The sequence below is a fragment of the Ranitomeya variabilis genome, chromosome 2 (assembly GCF_051348905.1).
Source record: "Ranitomeya variabilis isolate aRanVar5 chromosome 2, aRanVar5.hap1, whole genome shotgun sequence".
Classification (NCBI taxonomy): Eukaryota; Metazoa; Chordata; class Amphibia; order Anura; family Dendrobatidae; genus Ranitomeya; species Ranitomeya variabilis.
In genome coordinates, this window is record NC_135233.1 from 93,479,421 (window position 1) to 93,502,453 (window position 23,033).

General features: G+C 47.4%; 1 protein-coding gene across 1 annotated transcript in view; it reads left to right on the top strand.

The window, feature by feature from the left end:
• Window positions 1–7,082: 7,082 nt before the first annotated feature.
• The window catches only part of PSME4 (proteasome activator subunit 4), a 222,369-nt gene continuing 206,418 nt past the window's right edge, over window positions 7,083–23,033 (top strand). Inside the window, exon 1 of the mRNA XM_077282708.1 lies at window positions 7,083–7,611. Coding sequence (XP_077138823.1) covers window positions 7,409–7,611 — 203 coding nt within the window. The 5' untranslated portion in view covers window positions 7,083–7,408. The remainder of the gene's footprint in view (window positions 7,612–23,033) is intronic.

Below are 23,033 nucleotides of genomic sequence, written 5' to 3' on the forward strand. Positions count from 1 at the left end.
AGCAATGAATTGCTCCCAGTAAATTTTGGCAGATTGCTGAGCATGGCCCCCAGGGTTAAGCTGGCCCTTTGAGGCACCCATGACCGTTTGGTCTGCTGCCTCTGCGCTCGTAGACTGCATCCTACTGACTATGCCAAATGTAAACAGGTGCTGACATGCAGTACGCAGGGATTGCAGAGCAATTCGGTGTCACAATATTATTTAATTTAACAGTAAAGATGAAAGTAATCTCCTTGCAGGGAGTTAATAAACAGTAAACAAGGATTAAAGGAATAGTAAGAATTGATGCGACGGTCTAAGGTTTAAACAACACTTATCTTGACTCCCGCTGGTCCTCCGTTATATACAGTTAGATGGGGGTTGTAGTGCAAGCAACGGCCGGCTTAGTGTCCTCAGATGGGGTCTTCTGTCAACAGTCCAACTTCTGATGGCAGCAGGCGGTCTCCAGTTTTACCCGCTGATCCCCTAGTCCATAAACCTGAGCAAGCAAAGTGAAGGAAGCTGCAGGAGTCCCTGTAACAAGCGTGGGCTGATTTGCGCTGGTCGACAGAGGGAACTGCACCTCGGTGTTCTGTAACCAGCCCACACTTGTCCATGCGAGCGCTGCCCGCTGTTTATCCAGGTGCACTACACTCTCCTCAGTGACAATCCCGCTGGAGCGTGCAGGTAAGTCTGGTTGCGGCACCTCTCGGCTCTGCTGCACTGGATGCAGAGTGCGCTGCTCAACCTGCTGCTCTCTCCCTGACAGCGGGAAAACCTCTTCCCGGGTCAAGGGACCTGTCCAGTCCCCTACTCCTTCCTCAGGCAACATGTGACGCAGCCTCGACAGTTCTGGACCCTGCTCAATGCAGGCACCCGCAGCCCGGTCTTCCTGCTTACAGAGAATTGCAATGTAGATGGTTTCCCGAGAGTTTTTTAAAGGGTCACCAAGAGGGAGAAACTGCTGCCAGAGCAGTGGGCATGGGTACTGGCGTCATACTTGACAGGTGAACCCTAGAAAGCATACTATGAATTAGCTTTGCAGGACGCTAAAGAGTATGGCAAGCTAAAAACAGAGAGTCTTGAACGCTAGGAGTAACAATGACTCTCAGGGCACAGCGGGTTCACAAAACACCGCAGTCCCAAACATTTGACCTGTTGCATCTGGTCCAGAAGTGGCAGAAGCCAGAGTCCTCTACGCCTGCGCAGATGGTAGAACGGGTGGTGATGGACTGGTTTGTGCACTTCCTGCCGAAGCCCATACAGACTTGGTTGCCCAGGGTGATCCCCAGAATGCAGATGAACTGGTCGGACTGGTCGAGAGATACCAGGTGTAATAATTATAGGGGATAACTCAGGAGACTCTTTGCGTGGAACAAGACAACTACAGGACACAGTTTTATAAGTGGTAAAGTCTATATTATCACACGGTGATTCAAACAGGTGCAGAGAGAAACTCAAGTCCACAACACTTGGTGTAAATATTGAACGCAGCTTAGCAGTCTATAGGAAATTTCAGAGGAAAATGCAATCAAGCAGAAAGTCTATAAAGCACAGTTATTCTTGAGGATACTTGACACGAATAAATCCTTGTCTTAGTCCAAACACAGATAGATAAGCTTATAAGGCAGTTCAAATCATATCTTAGCTCAACCAGGGAGGCCTGGTTAATAGTCTCAGGTTTTTGCAGAGCAGAAACAGCTTACATGTCCAGCAAATGAGATGGAAGTAAACACGAGCAGCAGATGAAGGAGGATTACTGGAAACTGGTGTATGCAGCAGGAACTCAGAGCAGAGTAGCAGGATTATTCTTGAGGATACTTGACACGAATAAATCCTTGTCTTAGTCCAAACTAAGTACCCCAGTACCCCTTGGAAAAGGCGTGGAGGAGGGCCTCAAAACACTTTTCCCATTATTAGGAAGTGGGTCTCCCATACTGTTTGCCTACACAGCGAATGCAATGGCTGCCAAAAATTTGGACGCACCCCAATACCCCTTTGATGAGACGTACAGGAGGGCCTAATTAAAACAATGTTAACATTATTAGAAAGTGGGTCTCCCATATTGTTTGCCTATGCAGTAAATGCAAGGGCTGCCCAAAATTTGGGCGCCCCCCAATACCCCTTTGACGAGACGTGGAGGAGGGCCTCATAAAAAAATGTTCCCATTAGAAAGGAGCGGGTCTCCTATACTTGTAATGCCCATTCACTAAGTGTATGGGCTGACAAACATTTACCCCTGGGGGTATACATGTACATATACTGTATAACCATTTATTTGGTACAGGCAACATAATCACCCTTTAAAAAAATTATTTGGGTGTTGCACCACAGACCTCGGTCATCCTGGTGATCTGGTGGTGTAGGATGAGGATGAGGAGAAAGAGGAGGACAACAGCAAATAGCCAAAATCAGGAAGTGTGTACCCATGTGTCGGTGTGAAGAGGTGCATGGGAATAGACCTCCCAAAAAAAGACACTGGATATGTTATGCTGTTATCATTCAGTGGTGTTGAGAAGTTTGGCCCAATCCAGCCCTTGTTCATTGTCAGGTGGATGCGTTTATTAGTTATAATTCCACCAGCGGCACTTAAAACCCACTCTGACAAAACACTAGTAGCAGGGCAGGCCAGGACCTCCAAGGTGTTGAGAGCCAGTTCATGCCACATGTCCAGCTTAGATACCCAATAATTTTAAGGCACAGAGGAATCACAGAGGACGATGGTATGGTCAGCAAGGTACTCCCTCAGCATCTTCCATAACTTTGCACTCCTTGTGAGAGTACCCCGCGCCTCAGGGCCAGTGTGATGGGAGGATCTGGGAAAACTCTCCCAGAACTTTGCCAGTGTTCCCCTGCCTCTGCCAATGAACTGTGACCTCTGCCGCCAGCGTTTTTAGATGGGAGTATTTTTAATAATTCCACAACAAGGGCCCTCTGGTACTGCCCCATTTTAGTAGACCTGTCTGCCTCTGGAATAAGAGATAGAAAGTTCTCCTTGTAGCGTGGGTCTAGAAGTGTCACCAACCAGTAATGACTGTCACCCAAAATTTTGAGAACACGAAAGTCACGGGAAAGGCAGAGTAACATAAACTCAGCCATCCGTGCCAACTGCTAACAGGCAAGATTTGCATGTCCTCACCAAGAGGACAACTGACCATGCTCTGCTCCTCCTCCCTGTCCTCAGGCCATCCACGCTGAACAGACAGTATTACAGTATTTGGAGCGATCAGCGTGATCGGTGTGAGGGAAAACCCCAGTTTAAAAAATCTGGCCTGTAGGTACCTTTTTTTTCCAGCAAACTGGTGTCAATAACTTGCCTAAGACACTGCAACAAAATTTAAATTGATGCCTGAAATGGCATTATTTTGACCGCACTGATATGTGATCCGTGTGGCGGACAAACCCCACTTTCAAATATCTGGCCTGTAGGTAACTTTCTTTAAAAAAAGCAAACTGGTATCAATAACTTGCCTAAGACACTGCAACAAAATTTAAATTGAGGACTGAAATGGCACAATTGTGACTGCACTGATATGCGATCTGTGTAGTGGACAAACTCTGTTGTAAAATATCTGGCCTGTTGGTAACTTTTTTTTTAAAGCAAACCGGTGTCAATAACTTGCCTAAGACACTGCAACAAAATTTAAATTGAGGCCTGAAATGGCACATTTTTGACAGCACTGATATGTGATCCTTGTGGTGGACAAACCCTAGTGTAAAATATCTGGCCTCTGGGTAACTTTTTTTTTTCAGCAAACTGGTGTCAATAACTTGCCTAAGACACTGCAATAAAATTTACTTTGATGCCTGAAATGGCACAATTTTTCGACCGCACTGATATGTGATCCGTGTCTCGGACAAACCCCAGTTTCAGATATCTGGCCTGTTGGTAACTTTTTTTTAAAAGCAAACTGGTGTCAATAACTTGCGTAAGATACTGCAACAAAATTTAAATTGAGGCCTAAAATGGCACAATTTTGACGGCACTGATATGTGATCCGTGTGGCGGACAAACCCTAGTTTAAAATAGCTGTTTTTTACCGCTGTAACATGGAAAGGATATGGCTGTATTCTGCAGTGTCAACAAGCAAATGGAGAAGAAAAATGGTGTTCCCTGGATTGCTTTTAAAGCAAATAATCAAGATTAAGATAAATTAAAAATATTTCTGGCCCCTGATACCTGGGGCTATGTCTATAAATATCTTTGATAGGCAGCAGCAGACAGAACTGGAATGAACCCTCTTGCTATATGCACTGTAGTCTCCACATACACTGCCTGCCTGCCTAGCAGTGATATCTATGCAGCTATTAGTCCTCAGAAGGACTGTTAGTTGAGATGGATATGTGTATTATATGTGTTATACCCAGTCTGTCTATCAAAAGATCTGGCAGTCAATTGTAATGTCCATACGACCTCACAGGACATGGAGTAATGTCGGATACATTACCATGATGAGCTCTTGGTGCATTTTTGACCCTCCAGATTTTTTCTGTGTCAAAATCAATCTCCTGTCCACTGCGCTGTTTTGTTTACGTAACGTAAACTGACCTGCGGCACGGGTTTCAAATCCGCAGCATGTCAGTTTCTCTTGCTGGGGCTCTCAGTTTTCTGTGAAAATTTTCCCCATAGCCTTGCATTACATGCTGAAAATTTGCCGGTAAAATATGCACATGCATTTTTAGTGCGTTTCCGAGGTGGAAACGCATTGAAAATTAATGTAATTCACACCTAAGTATATTAAAGAAGTTGTCCACTACTTGGACAATTCATTCTCATACCCCACACTTGGCACCGGTAAAATAATAAAGCCTATACTCACCCGCCTTATTGGCACTCGCTCTCCACGGAGCTGTGATGCGGTGTTGTGACGCCGGCACCCAATCAGCGCTGGCGTCTCTGTTCCCTGACTTTGGACAAATTGAACATGAAAGAGGAAGTCAAAGATCAGCTGCAGCCTGGACTTCCTCTTCATGATCGATTTGTCCGAAGGCGGGAACAGTGACTCCAGCTCTAACTGGGCACCGGCGTCACGTGTCACAACACCGCATGAGGACCCTGGGGAGAACGAGTGCTGACACCACGGGAACGGCGACGGCACGGGAAGTGAGTATAGGCTTTATTATTTTATGAGGGCCAAACATTTTGGTAAAGAAGGGGATGTCCTAGTAGTGGACAACCCCTTTAAGTTTTGCCAAATCCAAATACCATAAAGGTTCAAAAACAAAGCAGCTTTATTTAAAAGTATGACATGCAAAAAAACAGACAAAAATACAGCGTAAAACATGCAATAAAAACTTATGGTAAAAAAACGATAAAGAAACAGCAAGTAACCTAATTTAAACAATAGGTGCAGCAATTCTGCAGCGTCAAAAACTCACCAAAAGCTCATTGTGGGAACGTGGCCTAAGACCCTGCAGTTTAACAAATGTCAAACTAATTATGGATAAAGGTTCTCACTTCTTCCAGTGGGGGACAGCACATTACTGCAGCAGCCAATGGGTAACAACAATAACGGTGCAAGGGTTGCAGTTGCACCTTGACCATGGAGTCCAGGGAGGTCTAAATGGTTATTTTGTCCCAGGCCCATGATAAATGGCGGCCCTATTAGAGATTTTGTATTTAGACCCACCAGCTTCAAGTTACGCAACTGTCTGTAGTGGTCTTATGCATTCCTATATACAGGACAGAGCACCATTTAGCTATTGGTGTGGGTGTGTTGGCATCGTTCAAAACTTTTAATTTAACCCCTTCACTACCATTGACATATTGGTACGTCAAAAGTTGTGTCCCTGCCTTTGATGCTGGCTTCCACGCCGAGCCCACATCTCTTCCTGCAGTTGCTGGCTGATTTAATCAGCCATCAAGTGCCTCTAACAGAGATCCACCGGTGGCTGTTAACCAGTTAAATGCTGCTGTCAATCACTGACAGCGACATGTAACACGTGCAGGCTGGAAAAACGAGACAAGTCCTACATATCGGTGCCCCTGACATGTTATTGGGGGCTACAATAGACTGTCATGACAGCCGGGGGACTGCAGAAGACCCCCATACCTTTCACTGTGAATCTCCTGCAAACGCTGGCATTCATAGGAGATTGTGATTTGTGCCATAGATAGCAGTGCTGCACGGCCGATTGGACGATCGCAGCTTTAAGTCTCCTAAAGGGACTATTGAAGTTGGCAAAAAAAAAAAGTTTTAATAAATATTAAAAAAACCCACAAAAGTTCAAAGCACCCCTTTTGCCCCATAGAAAAAAATAATAATAAACGTATTTGGCACTGCTGCATTCAGAAATTCAAAGTATAAAAGCAATTATTCCGACCGGTAAACAGAATAACGAGAAAAAAATAAAAACAGCAAAATTACTTTTTTTGACTGCCGCAACATTGCATTAAAATGCAATAACGGGCGATCAAAAGATCATATCCATATCCAAATGGTATCAATAAAAACATCAGCTCAGGGCACAAAAAATAAGCCCCTACACAGCCCCAGACCCCGAAAAGTGGACACGCTATGGGATGAAGAAAACGGCGACATAAGTGGATTTCTTTTCTCACAAATTTCTCATTTTATTTTTCACCAATTAAATAAAAAAAAAAACATGTTTGGTACCTGCGTGCTCGTACTGCCCTGGGGAATCATAACGGCACGTCGGTTCTAACATTTAGTGAACACAGTAAACAAAAAAAAACAAATTGTGGAATTGCACTTTTTTTGCAATAACACCGCACTTGGAATTTGTTTCCGTTTTCCAGTACACGATAAGGTAAAATCAATAGTGCCCTTCAAAAGTAAAACAAGTCCTCACACGGCTATGGGGAAGGAAAAATAAAAAAGGGGAGCAAAAAACGAAAGGGCAAAAACAGAAAATAGTAAGACCATGAAGGGGTTAAAACTAACCGGCTGTGAGTATTAGGCTGCTGTCATACTAGCAGTATTTGGTCAGTATTTTACCTCAGTATTTGTAAGCCAAAACCAGGAGTGGGTGATAAATACAGAAGTGGTGACGTGTCTCTATTATACTTTTCCTCTGATTGCTCCACTCCTGGTTTTGGCTACAAACACTGAGGTAAAATACTGACCAAATACTGATAGTGTGACGGCAGCCTTAGGAAAGCTGACAGCCATTGCTCCGTGCAGCAGCTCAGCCCTGAGTGTGAGGGCTGTGACCACTCCAGCGGCGCCTGCACCAGTCACGTGACACATGCCAGCGTGACGTCACCAACCGAATTGCGGAAAGGGGCGGAAGTGACGTCGTGAAGCCCTTCAGGGTGACGTCTTTGCCCTCCCTTCAGCTGCTTCGTCACCGGTAGACTGAGTGAGGAGAGTTGGGAGAGGAGTGCAAGTCAGAGGCCGGCGCGGTAGTGACCCTCAGCAGCAGCAGCGGGAGGAGAACAGCAGCAGCGGCGGCGGGAAGTCCGGTCATGGGCACCAGGGAAGAGAGAGCGGAGAAGCTGGGCTTCAGACCCCAGAAGGAGATAGTGTACAACCTCCTGCTGCCCTATGCGGAGCGCCTGGACCGGGAGTCTAACGAGCTGCTGGCCCAGATCAAGAGCAGCCTGGGCCGGGCCGTGCACCTGCGGGAGCTGTGGCCCGGGGTGCTGTTCTGGAGCAGAAAGCTGAACACGTGAGTGCGCGTATTGTCCTGTCATTGTGTGCGGTGCCTCCCTCATGGCCGCAGCTGTTCACATGGTGCGTGTCTCTACCGTCACCGCTGTCATCTTGGCCGAGCGGTCCTCAAAGTGCCAGATCTGTCCTGTGGCTGATGCACATGACAACCAAAAAGATGGCGGAGGTTCTGCCTCTTCCATAAGACTACAAAGAGCTTCAGAGTTGTTATCAAAATGCAAACTTTTCTAGGTTACGCCCGGCGTGCGCGATCGCCTCATTGCCGGTGTCCCCGTTGTGTCATACATACGTATATTCTTTCCATTAGAGTTGGTGTCAATCGACTCAGCCACGACCATAATCTCTGACCACTGGACGGTAGAGGGAGAACCCCCCCCTCGGCCACCGTCTTCCCCCCCCCCCCCTACCTCGGCCACCGTCTTCCCCCCCCCCTGCCTCGGCCACCGTCTTCCCCCCCCCCCTACCTCGGCCACCGTCTTCCCCCCCCCCCTACCTCGGCCACCGTCTTCCCCCCCCCCCCTACCTCGGCCACCGTCTTCCCCCCCCCCCCTACCTCGGCCACCGTCTTCCCCCCCCCCCCTACCTCGGCCACCGTCTTCCCCCCCCCCCCTACCTCGGCCACCGTCTTCCCCCCCCCCCCTACCTCGGCCACCGTCTTCCCCCCCCCCCCTGCCTCGGCCACCGTCTTCCCCCCCCCCCCTGCCTCGGCCACCGTCTTCCCCCCCCCCCTGCCTCGGCCACCGTCTTCCCCCCCCCCTACCTCGGCCACCGTCTTCCCCCCCCCCCTACCTCGGCCACCGTCTCCCCCCCCCCCCCTACCTCGGCCATTGTCTCCCCCCCCCCCCCCTACCTCGGCCATTGTCTCCCCCCCCCCCCCCCCCCTCGGCCACCATCCGATTTTCCTTTTAGTCAGTGCATCTTGCAGCAAAGATGACTTTGCGCCAGGCCAACTGATCAAAAGCAGAGTTGCGGATGTCGTCAGTAAGTGAAGGTTCTCTCTGCTTCTGTCCAGATATTACTGACATGACCGATGGACTTTGACATGTGAATCGATTCATACCAACTCGGTACTACAATAAGGTGCCATTGGCCTCTTCCAATCATGCAGCTGATGTGAGCACATTACAAATCACCATATACCTTCATATGTATTGTAATATTATTATGCCATCTTATTCCGCAGTGCTTTTACTGACATTATCATCACCACTGTCCCCATTGAACTCGCCATCTAAATTTCCTATCGGCATGTCTTTATAGTGTAGGAACAAACCAGGGAACTCTGAGGTAACCCATGCAAACACGGGGAGAACATACAAACTCCCTGCAGATATTGTCTTTTCTGGGATTTGACCCCAGCAACAGTGGTAACCACTGAGCCACCGTGCAGCCCCTAGAGTTGGACCTATGCAAGGTTTAATCCGGGATTTTGCTCATAATGGGCAGTTAAAGAGCCCTAAGTAAACCAACCCTACAATAGCTCCACATCAGGAGATCCCGTCGACAGTCTGAACTTGGCCTTCACCATCTGCCAAAATGGGTTGTCTGGACACCCTAATGAACTATTCAGGAATTTTGATTCCTAGAGAACAAATATGGTATACAGCGTACCACTGATCATAATCTTTAGCTTGTAGCCTCAGAGACTTGGGGATAGACTGTGATTATTATTCTCATTTCTACAGGGGGTCACATTCTGGAAATTTGCAGGTAGTATGACACTTTATCTTCCTCTTCTGTCAAATTGTTGCACCTTTTATCTACTGTAGTTATCTTTTGCTTCCCTTAGTTTTACAATTACCAAGGGTAAATGTTAAAGGAGTAGAAAAGTAAAGTTAGGACATCCTCTTTTCTGTGTGCTCTGATACTTCATACGGACTGTGAAATAACTATTCCCTCTCTGGAGGACTTGGTGCAAACACAGATTTTGTGGTCACTCTGCATTTAAATACACCTGTAATTCCACAAATGCGCACCCACCTGCAGCAGTACAGCTGGGATATCAGCTCTGCGACCTAGTTTCTCTTATTTAGAGAAGGTGTTGCCCTGATACAGACCTTACACAGATACTGATTGTGTTCAGCTGAAAAGATGGACACCTCTAGAAAAGACAAAGGGAGGCCAAAGTTGCATGTTTTTGGACTGCCTAATTGAAGCCTATGGCTCCGTCAGCATGTCTGATTCTGGGTTAAGACAGAAGCCCAGACTGACCCAGAAACAGGTGTCCAGAGGTGGGCTGACCACGGCCTTAGCTTAATTTGTGCAGTTTTCTAATTGATTGAAAGGCCACAAGATTTGTGGTAAAGCTGCAGGAACGGTAGTTGGATGCTTAAAGGGAACCTGTCACCTAAATTTGTCGGGACCGGTTTTGGGTCATATGGGCGGGGTTTTCGGGTGTTTGATTTACCCTTTCCTTACCCGCTGGCTGCATGCTGGCCGCAATATTGCATTGAAGTTCATGCTGTGTCCTCCGTAGTACACACTAGCGCAAGGCAATATGTCCTTGCGCAGGCGTGTACTCCGGAGGACAGAAAATGAACTTCAATCCAATATTGCGGCCAGCATGCAGCCAGCGGGTAAGGAAAGGGTGAATCAAACACCCGAAAACCATGCCCATATGACCCAAAACCGGTCCCGCCAAATTCAGGTGACGGGTTCCCTTTAAGTGACTGTATCCAAAGCTTTCGCATCCAGACCATTAGTGCAAATTCATGTCCTGGAAACAATGTTCCGTATATGTACCTTTATGTGGGCATCTGCTGTGGGTCTTTTGACCCGAACTTGGTAGTCTCATAGGCTTCTATGAGGCTGTGGAGTACAAGTCGAGAGACTTGCTTCCAGTCCCTGCATCGATGAAGCTTTGGCAGTTTTCAGGTCTGGAACATTCAGCCATGTGTTAATGCAAGGTAGAAGACATGGGCACTGAATAGGAGCTGATCTGGAGATCTGGACAATAAACGGTGCGACTGAGCAACGATCTTACACTCCGTTCAGTTTTCATCTGGTCTTTGCCGGAGTTGATAACGGCTGATTAGCTGCGGTGTCTGACCAATTTGCTATTGATGACCTATCCTCATCAATATTATACAATGGACAACCCTCTTTAATGGCATTCTCTTTGTCTTCTTAATTCTGGGTGACATCTATGGGGTCTGGATTATATTCGTTGTCACATTCCGCTTTCCTTGTATCAGAAACTGAACACACTGACCCGATAAGGACATCTCAAGGACTTCTATTTACTGGGGATGTGGAATGTTTTTATATTCTTCTATATTTTGTGCAGAACATCAGACACATTTATGTCACGTTCCACCGCTCGCTGTTGGCACCCTATTGTCCGTTTCCTGTAGAAGTGCACCTCTCTTTGGTATTAGCTGGATATTTTAGTCCCCGTGTGATGGATGTTCCTCTATAGTATAAATTACTTTCAGGTTAATGTGACCTCTAGAGGAGAATACAGACTGTGCTGCAAGTATCTGTGCTCATCCTGGAGGATAGGAGGATCTGAATGTTACCTTGTCTCCATGTATAAGGTCACATCTTCCTCCCGTTATGTGATTTCAATCAGTGGCTGACGCTGTATGTATGTGACACACATGGGGTGACCTCTGTGCTGCCGTTCCTCCTGTTGCTACGTTGTCATTGTGTTTATACACATCTAGTATTATTAGATGTCTTGTTTACGGAGGATCCTGTTCCTCTTGGAAAACATTTATCCCTATTTACTAAATCCAGGACATGTTCTAGTTCTGTTGCAATAATTGAATGACTTTGCAATGTGTCTGCGGAGGTGTAGGCCATTGTACAGTATATTGTGACAGTGTTATCTATCCCCGGAGTATAACCTCACAGTCAGATGATCCCGCCCGGGATATGCTGTGTGTATATTAGCTCTGGATGCCGCACATTGTGCACTGTCATGTTTGATTTACTTTTAGTGTTTGTGCCAAGAGGGTGTTTTTTTTTTCACCTTATGTAGGAAAGCTTTCCAGTACAAGTGCTTGCATGGTGTACCATTGGGTGTCAGTCTCTCCCCACTGTCATTTATGTTCATTTATTCAGATATATGCACGCATGTAGCCTAGTTTAGAGTGAAGATTTATGTGAGACGGAAAAGAGAATCTTTACTTCAGTGTATCCCAGTTTATTCGGACTCCCATGACAGCACCACGAGAGAGGGGATCCGCCCCTTTAGGAACAGGAAACCCACAGATACAAAAGGGCGGCACCTCTCCCATGCATCAGTTGGTTTCCTGTTCCTAATGGGACGGGATCCTGCAGATTTTACAAAAGGATCCCAGGCCGGCCGGCCGACTCAGGTAGCGAGGGGGTCTCCTACCTCGGCCGGTGCGGTGTTCCTGGAAGATGTCGCGATGGTCCTGGCAGGACTGCATGCCGGCGGCATTTCAGCAGGGAGCGGTCACCAGTGGTGTCCTGTCTCCAAGGCAGCGCTAGGTGAGTATGTCCCCTGTCCTTCTGTGGTGGCCGGGGTCTCGGTTTGCGGCGGCGCTTGGGGACGCCACCCGGGGGGTGCTGCGGCTCTGTCCGGCGTCCTCGCCGCTCTGAGCGCTGATGGAAAGCGCTGGGAGACCGGGTGACGTCGGGGGGAGGAGCCGGCAGTCACTTCCGGGTTTCCAGGGTCCTGCGCATGCGCAGTGCATCCAAGATGGCGGCGCCCACCGGTGTAGCGTCGCCGGCGTTCTGAGCCCCACGGTTTACCGCCTGCACCAGAAGGAGGCCTGTATAATCAAGCAGGGGAGCGCTGAGTACAGCTGCTGACCGGAGGAGGGGCTATAAAGAGAACTCCGGATCGTGATCCCTTGCTTCTGGCCTCATATTTGGAGAAGATGGAGGACGAGCACGTGCAGGTGCTGGAAGAGGTATCCCAGAAGCCCAAAGAGAAGGATCGCGACAAAAGGAGTAGTGAGTCTGGCCACAAAAGCTCCTCCAGACAGGGGTCTGGAGCATCAGCCAGGAGAAATCCCCCTCGTATTCCGGTACTTTTTCTTGGGCAGCGCTGGTAAGTGATCTTCGTGAAAGTTCACTCAGTAACATGATTCCCCTCATATGTTCCATTATAGGGGAAGAAATGTGCCGGGAAGGCGAAACACAGGGAATGTGGAATCTGCGGGGTTCCCCTACCTGATTCGTGCCCTAAAAAGTTATGTGGCCCCTGTATACAGCAGACGGTGAGGTCTCAGTAAAGGGGAGAGGGGGAGAGCATTATATCTACAGGGATTAGATTGCTTTACTTACCCCCCTCAGGTGGCGGAGGAATCCCTTACTATGACCACCAGCTTAAAGGAGATGATCAGGATGGAGGTCAGACAATCCTTAAAGGGTTTTTCTCAAGGAGGAAGCTCTAAATCCAAAGCTCCGTTACCCTCCGATTCTTCAGTAGAAGAGGATAAGGAGGAAGTTTTTTCGGATTCGGCTGCGTCATCCTCTTCTTCAGATGAGGACACCGCCCGCTTCTGTCTACCCCTCGAACGAGTGGATAAATTAGTCAAGGCGGTCAGAGGAACGATGGGCATAACGGAACCGAGACCCCAACTTTCCAAGGAGGAAATAATGTTCAGTGGGTTGGAGCAGAAAAAACGCCGAGTCTTCCCGCTCAATGAAAAAATCCAAGCTCTTATCAATAAAGAGTGGAAAAAACCTGAAAGGAAGGGTTCCTTGCCCCCAGCGCAGAAGCGCAGATATCCGTTTGATGATCCTGCGGTCACCAACTGGGAGAAAGCCCCTAAGTTAGATGCGGCAATAGCCAAGGTGGCCAAACGCGCCTCTCTCCCCTTTGAGGACATGGGGACCCTTAAGGACCCCCTTGATAGGAAAGCGGATACTTTTCTGAAAAGTACCTGGGAGATGGCGGCCGGTTCTTTAAGGCCTGCGGTGGCTTCAACCTGTACAGCCAGATCAATGATGGTCTGGTTGGAACAATTGGAGACTCAATTAAAAGAGGGTGCATCAAGGGATTCTATCCTAACTGCCTTACCACTGATCCAAGAAGCAGCCGCTTTCTTATCTGATGCGTCTATTGACTCTGTCAAAATGGCTGCTAGGGCAGCTGGTCTCTCGAATGCGGCCAGAAGGTCTCTTTGGCTGAAATGCTGGCCAGGCGACATACAGTCAAAATCAAAACTCTGTATCATTCCATGTAAAGGAGAGTACCTATTCGGGCCCACCTTAGACGATCTCCTAGAGAAAGCGGGAGATGACAAAAAGAAGTTCCCCAACCTGCTGGGGTCCTACCGTCGTCCCTTTAATAAAAGAAGGTTCGGTCGCGGAGGGAAGCGTACCTTTTCACCTCCGAGGGATCGGTCTAGGTGGGACGACAGACGTAGACGAGGTACAGGATATATGTTCCGTCGTTCCTCAAAAGAAAGGAAGAAGGAGGACAAATGACTAGGAACCCCGGTGGGGGGCAGACTTTTACATTTTGGTTCAGAATGGTCAGAGATCACGAATAGTGTCTGGGTGCAAGATACTATTTCTCGGGGCCTTACTCTTGAGTTTTGCCATACCCCACGGGATAAATTTATGTTAACGCCCTTACGTTCTAATCCCCTAGAGCAATCTGCTCTAGAAGAAGAAGTTTGGTCTCTCTGTTCCAAAAATGTTCTCACACAGGTTCCAGAGGCTGATAGAGGGAAAGGATTCTATTCTCCCTTGTTTCTTATTCAGAAACCGGATAACTCATATAGGACCATTATAAATCTCAGACATCTTAATAGTTTTTTGGTTAAGCATACCTTTAAGATGGAATCCATCAGCTCGACAATAAAGATACTATTCAAAAACTGCTTCATGGTGGTAGTCGACTTAAAGGATGCCTATTACCACGTACCTATTCATGTGGATTTCCAGCAGTTCTTGAGGGTAGCAGTATTAATGGGAGGAGTTATTCATCACTTTCAGTATAGAGCTCTTCCTTTTGGTATAACATCAGCCCCTAGAGTATTCACAAAAATAGTGGCAGAGGTGATGGCCCACTTACGAGAATCTAATGTCCTTATTGTCCCATACCTTGACGATTTCCTCATAATAGGTAACTCGGTAGAACACTGTTTGTCCCAACTAAATCTAACTAAGGTTACGCTGGAACACCTAGGCTGGATAATTAATTTTGAAAAATCTCGATTACAGCCTCAAAAAATTCAGAAGTTTCTGGGCTTATTGCTAGATTCAACTACACAGCAGTGTTATCTCCCGGAAAACAAACTATCTCAGATTCAGCATCAGGTACTAAAAGCAGTAAATACACCCTCTATGACCCTGCGACAAGCTATGTCCCTGTTGGGGTCCCTCACATCGTGCATACCAGCGGTAAGGTGGGCACACTTTCACACTAGATCCCTCCAAAAAGAGATTTTGGTTAAGGATAGGATATTGAGGGGTGTATTAGAAGAAAAAATAACGCTGGAACCAGCAACTCTCAAATCCCTAAGTTGGTGGCTGGATAGGGATAATTTGTCAGCGGGTGTTCCCTGGATGATAGACGTATCCCGGGTTGTGACTACGGATGCCAGCTCCTCAGGTTGGGGGGCTCACATGGATGACATCGTAGTGCAAGGCCAATGGGAACCATACTCATCGTCCTCTTCCAATCAGAGAGAATTGTTAGCAATCGAATTGTCAGTTAAAAACCTCCTCATGTATCTGCAGGGCCACCACGTCAGGATCCTTTCAGACAACCGAGTAGCAGTCTCCTATATAAATCATCAAGGAGGGACACGCTCCGAGGCTCTGATGCAGATCACAGATCGTCTCCTCCGGATGGCAGAAGAGAATTTACAATCTTTGACTGCTCTGCACATCACAGGAAGAGACAACATAAAAGCGGACTTTCTCAGCCGCAATGTGCTAAAGCAAGGAGAATGGTCTCTAAACGGAGACATCTTCAGACAGATTGTACGCTTGTGGGGTCAACCGGTAGTGGACCTATTTGCCACAAGGGAAAACAAAAAAGTAAAAAACTTTTGTTCCCTAAATCCCAGGGAGAATCCACTGGCAGTGGACGCATTCCTCATAAAATGGGATTTTTCTCTGGCCTACGCCTTCCCGCCACTGAACCTACTACCTCTAGTGGTGAGGAAGGTCAGAGAAGATTGTGCGAGACTCATTCTGATTGCTCCCTTTTGGCCCAGGAGAACCTGGTTTTCATGGCTCAGGAGGATGTCAGTGGGCGATCCCTGGGTACTTCCAGATATCCCAAATTTGCTCTCCCAGGGGCCGATACTCCATCCACAAGTGAAGGGGCTTCATTTGACGGCTTGGAGTTTGAGCGGTCATTATTAGAAAATAAAGGCTTCTCTCCTAAATTAGTCGATACCCTTTTAAGGAGTAGAAAGCCAATAACAACAAGAATCTACTCCAGAACCTGGAGAAAGTTCTTAACTTCCTCAGAATTCAATATTAATGACGGTGTACCAATAACTCAAATATTGGAATTTTTGCAAAGAGGGTTAGAGTTAAAACTCTCCACAAGCACATTAAAAGTACAAATTTCTGCACTTGGGGCTTTGTTCTCATGTAATATTGCGGGAAACTACTGGGTGTCGAGATTTATTAAGGCGGTCGGTAGAATTACACCGCTTTATAGAAACAAAATGGTACCTTGGGATTTAAACCTTGTCCTTTCTTCTTTGACAAAACCCCCTTTTGAGCCGTTGAATGAAGCCTCAGTCAGGATGTTGTCTCTTAAAACAGCTTTCCTAATAGCTATAACATCAGCTCGCAGAATAGGAGACATCCAGGCGCTCTCTAGAAATCCCCCGTATACAGAATTTCTTCAGGATAGAGTCATCCTTAGACCAGACCCAGCCTACTTACCAAAAGTAGTATCACAGTTTCACAGGTCGCAGGAAATAATTTTACCTTCATTTATCCCTAATCCTTCTAACCCTAAAGAAAGGGAGCTCCATACCTTAGATGTCAGGAGATGCCTTCTTCAATATATCTCGGTCACTAATGATTGGAAGAAGGACAATGCGCTATTCCTGTCCTTCCAAGGTCCAAGGAAAGGGGCTAGAGCATCTAAGTACATACTAGCTAAATGGATTAGGGAGGCTATCTCTCTTGCTTACACGACAGGTGGGGGTCCGGCTCCGCAGAATCTGAGGGCACATTCCACCCGAGCCATGGCGTCATCCTGGGCAGAGAGGTCTGGAGTGTCGGTCGACCAGATATGTAAGGCGGCCACATGGTCATCCCCTTCCACCTTTTTCAAACACTATAGATTGGACTTGGGGTTCTCCTCAGATCTCACCTTCGGGTTAAGGGTGCTACAGGCTGTGGTCCCTCCCTAAAAATGTCTTACATCTCTGTAAATCTCTCGTGGTGCTGTCATGGGAGTCCGAATAAAGCATTAAGCTACTTACGGGTAGCGGCATTTTTCGGAGGCCCATGACAGCACCCTTAGTTCCCTCCCTTTTTCACATGGGGTTATTAATAACTAAATAATTTAAAGAAGAGATGTTATCTTCTCACGTGTGTTACTTTATTAAAGTCATTGTGTTTAATTGTATGCAATATTGTGTTTGCTTGTCATTAACTGCGGTTAGTCCTCTCAGGCTCTGTAATCCAACTGATGCATGGGAGAGGTGCCGCCCTTTTGTATCTGTGGGTTTCCTGTTCCTAAAGGGGCGGATCCCCTCTCTCGTGGTGCTGTCATGGGCCTCCGAAAAATGCCGCTACCCGTAAGTAGCTTAATGCTTTTATTTCTCTAGCGTCTATTTGCATAGGTAACTGTAGATGTTAGTAGTACATGCAGTCATGAGAGAAACTAAGTACACCCTCTTTGAATGTGAAAAAAATGGTTATTTGAAGGTCTTAACCCCTTCATGACCCCAGTTTTTTTGGTTTTAAGTTTCCGTTTTTTGCTCCCCTCCTTCCCAGAGCCATAACTTTTTTTATTTTTCCATCAATATGGCCATGCGAGGGCTTATCTTTTGTGGGACATGTTGTACTTTTGAACGACATCATTGGTTTTAGCACGTCATGTACTAGAAAATGGGGAAAAAAATTTCAAGTGCAGTGAAATTGCAAAAAAAGTGCAATCCCACACTTGTTTTTTGTTTGGATTTTTTGCTAGGTTCACTAAATGTTAAAACTGACCTGCCATTATGATTCTCCAGGTCATTACGAGTTCATAGACACCAAAAATGTCTAGGTTACCGTATATACTCGAGTATAAGCCGACCCGAGTATAAGCCGACCCCCCCCTAATTTTGCCACAAAAAACTGGGAAAACTTATTGACTCGAGTATAAGCCTAGGGTGGAAAATGCAGCAGCTATCGGTGATTTTCAAAAATAAAAATAATGCTCCATACCGTTCATAATTGCCCCATAGCTGTGCCATATAGTGCTCTGCACCATTCATTATTGCCCCATAGCTGTACCATAGAAAGCTGTGCCATATAGTGCTCTGCACCGTTCATAATTGCCCCATAGCTGTGCCATATAGTGCTCTGCACCGTTCATTATTGCCCCATAGCTATGCCATATAGTGCTCTGCACCGTTCATAATTGCCCCATAGTTGTGCCATATAGTGCTCTGCACCGTTCATAATTGCCCCATAGTTGTGCCATATAGTGCTCTGCACCGTTCATTATTGTCCCATAGCTGTGCCATATAGTGCTCTGCACCGTTCATAATTGCCCCATAGCTGTGCCATATAGTGCTCTGCACCGTTCATAATTGCCCCATAGCTGTGCCATATAGTGCTCTGCACCGTTCATAATTGCCCCATAGCTGTGCCATATAGTGCTCTGCGCCGTTCATTATTTCCCCATAGCTGTGCCATATAGTGCTCTGCGCCGTTCATTATTGCCCCCATAGCTGTGCCATATAGTGCTCTGCACCGTTCATTATTGCCCCATAGCTGTGCCATATAGTGCTCTGCACCGTTCATTATTGCCCCCATAGCTGTGCCATATAGTGCTCTGCACCGTTCATTATTGCCCCATAGCTGTGCCATATAGTGCTCTGCACCGTTCATTATTGCCCCATAGCTGTGCCATATAGTGCTCTGCACCGTTCATTATTGCCCCCATAGCTGTGCCATATAGTGCTCTGCACCGTTCATTATTGCCCCATAGCTGTGCCATATAGTGCTCTGCACCGTTTATTATTGCCCGATAGCTGTGCCATACAGTGCTCTGCACCGTTCATTATTGCCCCATAGGATGTGCCATAGAAAGCTGTGCCATTGCTGCTGCTGCTGCTGCTGCTGCTGCAATAAAAATAATAAAACATACTCACCTCTCTTGCTTGCAGCTCCCCAGCGTCCCGTCCCGGCGTCTCTCTGCACTGACTGATCAGGCAGAGGGCGGGGCGCACACTATATGCGTCATCGCGCCCTCTGACCTGCACAGTCAGTGCGGAGAGAGAGACGCCGGGAAGATGGAGCGGCACCCGGCGTGTGGAACGCGGACAGGTGAATATTACATACTTACCTGCTCCCGGCGTCCCCCTCCTTCCCCCGGACAGCTGGTCTTCGGTGCCGCAGCCTCTTCCTCTATCAGCGGTCACCGTTACCGCTGATTAGAGAAATGAATAGGTGGCTCCGCCCCTATGGGAGTGGAGTCCATAGTCATTTCTCTAATGAGCGGTCCCACGTGACCGCTGACAGAGGAAGAGCTGCGGCACCTGGAGACCGTGGGACGGGCAGGGGGAGCGCCAGGAGCCCCGGAAGCAGGTAAGTATGCCTCAGCGCCCTCTCCCCCTCACCCGCCGACTGTGACTCGAGTATAAGCCGAGAGGGGCACTTTCAGCCCAAAAATTTGGGCTGAAAATCTCGGCTTATACTCGAGTATATACGGTATGTTTTATCTAAGTGGTAAAAAAAAAATTCCAAACTTTGCTAAAAAAAAATTAAAAAAAAAATAATGCGCAATTTTCCGATACCGGTAGTGTCTCCATTTTTCGTGATCTGGGGTCGGGTGAGGGCTTATTTTTTGTGCGCTGAGCTGACTTTTTTTAATGATACAATTTTGGTGCAGATCCGATCTTTTTATCGCCCGTTATTGCATTTTAATGCAATGTCGCGGTGACCAAAAAAAATAATTCTGGCATTTTAAATTTTCTTTTTCTCGCTACGCCGTTTAGCGATCAGGTTAATCTTTTTTTTTTTTTTTATTGATTTGGGCGATTCTGAACGCGGTGATACCAAATATGTGTAGGTTTGTTTTTTTTTATTTATTTTGAATGGGGCGAAAGGGGGGTGATTTAAACTTTTATATTTTTCATATTGTTGAAACACTTGAAAATTTTTATTTTTACGTTTTCCATGCTTCAATATCCAAGTTGGCATAGCCTGATTGGCTCTGCTACATAGGAGTGAAGCTCAGATCGCTCCTATGTAGTAGATTTACTGCATTGCTATGAGCGCCGACCGCAGTCCGGCATCAACAACCATAGAGATCTCAAGGAGACCTCTGGTTGTTATGCTGACGCATCGCTGACCCCCGATCATGTGACGGGGATCAGCGAGGCGCTCATTTCCGGCCCGAGGGCCAGAAGCGCTAGTTAAATGTCGCTGTCAGCGTTTGACAGCGGAATCTAACTAGTTAATAGCAGCGGGTGGATCGCGATTCCACCCGCCGCTATTGCGGGCACATGTCAGCTGTACAAAACAGCTGACATGTCCTGGCTTTGGTGCGGGCTCACCGCCGGAGCCCACATCAAAGAGGGAGATGCGACCTCCGCAGTACTAGTACAGCGGAGGTTTGTAAGGGTAATTAGGTAAAAACAACCTCCGATGAGCAGCACATGACAAATTAGTGTCATTATTTGACAAGAACTACACCAAAATGCAGAAAGCAGTGTACAAGTTTTTTTTTTTTTCTAAGTATACTCTTACTTTTTTTCCATAGGAATTAAGGCTCGTTTACACATTCATTTTTTAAATACAAGTGCTGTTTTTTTTTCTTTTTGTGAATAGCACTCGTATCTGATATAGAAGGGTTAATGTTTTCTTTCCTCTGTTCTACACTTTCAGTATTAACCAGCATTAGAGACCCATTATCAAGGTTTTCATACTTCATGTAATACTTATCTCATAATGCAATGTTTTGAGGTTCTGCAAAAACTGTGTTATGGGTACATGATGGATAAAGTCATCATGATCTGGGTAACGGGGCGGTGTGAGCAATTCCTAAATGGAAGTCACATTGCCTGTAAATGGTATAAGAAGAAGCATTCACAGAAGAAGAAGCAGAATTGTTTAGTTCACAAGTGTGCATTCTTTTCTCCGAGCGATTGTAATTTTTGAGCGCTTAATCTCTCAATTCGGCCTCACTGGTGATGGGTCAGAACAAAGCTGTTATAGCTGTTTTTGGCGCCAAACATTGGGCCGTGGTACCCAGCCTACTCAGAAACCGTATGTGAGCAGCCCCATAGGAAACTCCCGCATGTCCTATTTTCTCTTCGCCACGACAGCACCCACTGAGAGAGGGGATCCGCCCCTAGGAACAGGAAACCCTATGGAGAGATAAAAAGGAGGCGGTCCCCTCGCTCCCACAGTTTGGTTTCCTGTTCCTACGGGAATCCATGGAGAGAAGAGGATACCCAGCCTGGATGCCGCCTGAGCGGTTTACCTTAGAGGACGGCAGGGGCTCCAGGGCTGGAAGCAGCGTCGGGGGTCCTGGCTCAGTTTCCCCCCTCTGCTGGCAGACGCCGTGAGGCCAGGACGGGTGGTTGCTGGCTCTCGGGATACCAGCCGGTTTCGTCTGCGGGAGCAACGCTGTGATGCGGTCAGCGTCGCGCCGTTCTCGGCGGACGCCTACACAGCATGGAGCCCCAGTGTATTCCCCCGGAAATACAGGTAAACTTCCGGGGTGATGGAGGAGGAGGAGGACAGCGCCTGCGCTGACACCGGCGGCAGCGCAGGCCCATACAGTGTGGCCGCGACCCGGAAGTGACTAGCGCTTCCGGGTACAACCGGAAGAAGATGGCGGCCCCCATATGAAAGGACGCCGGCGATATCGCTCCGGCGTCCACTATGGATTCTGCGCAGGACGCTGTGATGTCTTCGTTAGAAGCCACTGCATCCACTCCACGCAGCCATGCCAGCACCAGCCGCTCTAAGCAGAGCGGATCTTCTAGGAAAAGCAAGTCGGATCGTGCTATTCCTCAACCCGTGCCTCAGTCTCCTCCCCATCAGCCGGTACCTTCACAAACAGCTTCACTGGGTGAGTGTATATCTACCCTATTTAGGCTGATTACTGTTCCCTCTCCCTCACACCCTAGGCCAAAAGGACTGAAAAAACGAAACACAGACAGTGTGCGTTATGTCTCCAGCCCCTTCCGGATAGTCATAAAAAGAGGCTGTGTAAACCGTGTATTGACTCTACCCTACGGGAAGAAACCTCGGTTAGATCTGAGGATATTAGGGTCATGATCAGGGAAGAATTGCGAGCCTTACATGGTTCTGACAAAGAGCCACGTACTAAAGTGAAAAAAGGATACGTTTCCCCTATATCTGACCAGTTGTCTGACAGAGAAAATGCAGACTCGGACATTTCCCGTGAATACGTTTCCTCTGATGAGGATCAAGATACATGCTTTCCCACCGATAGCATTGATAACCTGGTAAAATCAGTCTGCAACACCATGGGTATTGAAGATTCTAAGGTCCCTAAAACGCAGCAGGATATCATGTTCGCTGGTCTGTCAGAAAAGAAAAGGCCCTCCTTTCCTGTAATATCAGCGGTAAAAGATCTAATCAAGAAAGAGTGGGAAAGCCAGGGGCAAAGGGGTTTACCACCAACCTCAAAAAGACGTTATCCCTTCAATGATGACGAGTTCTTATTATGGTCAAAAGCCCCGAAGGTGGATGCGGCAGTGGCATCCACATCCAAAAAATCCTCACTGCCCGTGGAGGATTCGGGTTCATTACAAGACCCATTGGACCGCAAAACCGACTCTCTTTTAAAAAGAGCTTGGGAGTCATGTACGGGAGCCTTTAGGCCGGCAATATCGGCTACATGCACCGCTAGGTCCATGCTAGTCTGGCTAAATGATTTGGAGGAGGGACTAAAAAGCGGTCTCTCTAGAGACAAATTAATGTCCTCTATACCCCTGATCAGAGGGGCTACAGCCTTCCTGGCGGACTCATCTGCTGACTCCATACGCTTAGCGGCTAAGTCAGCGGGACTCACGAATGCAGCACGTAGAGCCCTGTGGCTTAAAGGATGGAAGGGTGATCCCCAAACAAAATCTAAATTGTGTGGCCTCCCGTGTCAGGGTGAGTACCTGTTTGGTACTAAACTAGACAAAATTTTAACTAAAGCGGGAGAGAGGAAGAAGGCTTCCCTAACGTTAATTACCTTCCATCCTATAGGAGAGCATTCCGGAAGCCCGTGTTTAATAAAAGGAAAGATTTTAAGAACCAAGACCGCTGGGCCACTAGAGA